Here is a 2,754-nt window from a genome sequence, read left to right on the forward strand (position 1 = left end):
GGATCAGGCCTCAAGAAGTGGCTCTGATGGGGGCACCGACTGGCACATCCTTCTCCTGCACAGAGGTCCCCAGCTGTGCTGTGAGGGGGATGGTGGTCCAGAGGGCACCTTGGTGGTGCTAAACCCCCACCTGCCCACCTGGCTCACAACAGCCCTGGAAACAATGAGCTTTTGTTAAGCGTTGAGTTTGTAGATGTGGGGCCGCAGCGGCCCCTTCCCCACTGGCCCTACTGCCCTGGCTTCAGTAGGGGGACCCTGTCCCTGAACTGTCCTCACTCTGCTCCTGGCCCCCAGGCTCAGGTGGAGGAGGCTGTAGGTTTCCCGTCAGCTCAGCCACAGCCCCGGCTTGGGTGCCCCAGTGGCCACCTCTGTCCTTGGAAAGCTCAGCTGGGAGCCCAGGTCACCCCCAGAGCCGCCACCATTCAGCCCTTCACAAGACCCAGCCGGGAGGAGCAACCCACCTGAACGGAGGCTTGGAATGGCGTCTCCAGGGAAACACAAACAAGATTACACCTCCAGATGCACACTCTGCGGTGGCCCCCGAAACGCTGGGCCATGGGGTCGCCTCCACTGGCCTGGATACCAGTTCTGTGCCCAGCCTGAATACCAGCCTGGTAACCATGACCTTGCCCCTGCCCCACCCCACAGTCCCCTGACCTGGTCAGCATTGTGGGGAGGGGAGGACCTGCTGGCTGCAGTGCTGGCCCTACCGCCTCTGATTCGGGTAATGGACTGTGGTCCCTGGGGAAGTCCACATCTGCTTAAAATATCGCCTGATGAAATGAAATTCTTCAGCGGATCCTGCCTTGCTCAGGGCAGGCAGTGTGATCCCGAACCTGCCTCAGCCACCTTGGGGGGCCTGGGGACAAGTGGTCCCAGCTGTGGAGCCCGGAAGGAGTGGTTCCCAGCGCTCGGCCAAGTGTGGACAGAGGGCTGAGGCCTGGCAATACCTCTCATGGGGTTTTTCCTCACTGAAGACTCTCGGGAAAAGGAAGCCAGCACTCGGCGCTCCCGCTGGGCCCGGCTCTCCGGGCCTCCGGGCCGGGCCACCAGACGGCTGCCAGGCACCAGTTCTGGTCCTGAGCGGACCCGGTCCCGGGCCACCTTCTCCACCTGGCAGAGGTGGAGCCAGCGGAGAGCCGGGGCCTCTTGGAAGTTTCCGAGGCCGCGCGGGTGCGCCGAGTCCGCCTCTCGCTTGCAGCGAAGGCCCCGGCATCAGCGCGGCCGCTTTCCCCTTTCTCGCTCCCGCTTCGGGCCCATCCTGGGCTAGGGCCTGACCTGGTGGCCCACACGCAGCCCGGTGGTCCCGACTCTGAGCAGGCTCGCGGCGCACACACAGAACCGAACCCGAACACGCACACGTACGCCCCACGCGCGGAGGGCCCGCAACGCCGCGCACAGACAGCCCCTTCGCGTCGGCGGCGAAACGCCCGGCCTTGTTCGCACCAAGAGGGGTCAGAGGTCACGAGAGGCCGAGGCCAAGGGCACCCGGCAGCAGAGCGCGGCGGGAAGGGGGCGCCTCACCGAGGGGCCGGGAACGGCCGACGGCGGGGCGCAGGGGCGTCCGGCACAACTCGGGAGCTGCTTTTCCCTGGCGCACAGAGCGCGGGGCCTACGGCCGCCGGGCCGCTGTTGGGACGAGCCGGGCGGGTCCCGAGCCGAGGGAGCGGAGTTCGGAAAACCGCCGCGAGTCCCGCGCCCACCCGGCTCACGCTTGGGGACTCGGCCCCGGGAGCTGCGAGGCCGGCCTGGCGGGACCCGGCCCCAGAGGCGCGAACGGAACGGCGTGGGTCGGGCGGGGACCTCGAGGGGAGCGGCCCGGGCGCCTCTTCCGCGGGTGGGCGGGCGGGCGGCCTGCAGAGGAGGGGGCGGCGGGAGCAGGCGGCGCCGATTCCGCTCCGAGCGGCACTGGCCGCTTCGCTGCAGCCGGGGCTTCGGCGGGGCTGCGGGAGCCGCGCTGGTCGGGCCGCGGCGCCGCCCGTCCTCACCTGCCCGCCGGCCTCACCGCGGATGGCGCCGGCGGCCGGGGCTGCGGCGTGCGCGCGGGCTGCTCGGGGCCGCAGTGGCGGGCGAGGGCGCGGGTGGCTGGAGCAACCGGCCCGCGGCAAGGACCGGCTGGCGGCAGGCGGGGCGCGCGGGGCCTGGGGCTCGGCCGAGACGGAGCGAAAGAGAAAGTAAGACCGAGGACCAGGCAGTCTGGCCGGGGCAGCTCTGTCCCCGCCGGGCCCGGCTGTGCCAGACAAGCGGGTACAGAGGGGTCCGCGCGGGCCCGAGGGCGGCAGCGGTGGGTCGGGAGGTCGCCTGGTGGGGACCCTCCTGTCGGAGGCACGGCCGCCCGGGCGGCCCGCGCAGGCTGCCGGCGTCCCAGAGGAGCGCCCTCCACCACGCGGGGCACCGCCGGGGGATAAACTTCACGACCACAGTTCCCAGCCCGGGCAAAAGTCTCCATTTTGCTCCCCAAGTGGCTGCGGCTGTCCCGCCGTTGCTACCCCTGCCCCTGCGCCCGCGGAGCCGGGTGGGCGCCGGCCCGCGCCCCCTCCTCCGCCCCTCCCCGGCTCGGGGTCTCCCTCCTCTGCGCCCGGCTGGCGGACGCCAAAGGCGGTGCTCTAGCGCCCACTATTTCAAAAGCCCGGAATATGATTTGACCAGGACTGAGAGCCACTCGGAGAGAGAGAGGGAGAGAGCGAGCGGGGAGGAAAAAGTTGCTCTCCCCTTTCGTCAACTTTTCGCTAACTTTCACTTTTCGCTCCCCTC

General features: G+C 69.8%; 1 protein-coding gene across 1 annotated transcript in view; it reads left to right on the forward strand.

Annotated features, from left to right (window-relative positions):
* Positions 1-955: 955 nt before the first annotated feature.
* The window catches only part of LOC116418940 (spidroin-2), a 7,163-nt gene continuing 5,364 nt past the window's right edge, over positions 956-2,754 (forward strand). Inside the window, exons 1-2 of the mRNA XM_031936262.1 lie at positions 956-1,122; positions 1,340-2,174. Of these exons, the coding sequence (XP_031792122.1) occupies positions 956-1,122; positions 1,340-2,174 (1,002 nt within the window). The remainder of the gene's footprint in view (positions 1,123-1,339; positions 2,175-2,754) is intronic.

This window comes from Piliocolobus tephrosceles, chromosome 1 (assembly GCF_002776525.5).
Source record: "Piliocolobus tephrosceles isolate RC106 chromosome 1, ASM277652v3, whole genome shotgun sequence".
Taxonomy (NCBI): Eukaryota; Metazoa; Chordata; class Mammalia; order Primates; family Cercopithecidae; genus Piliocolobus; species Piliocolobus tephrosceles.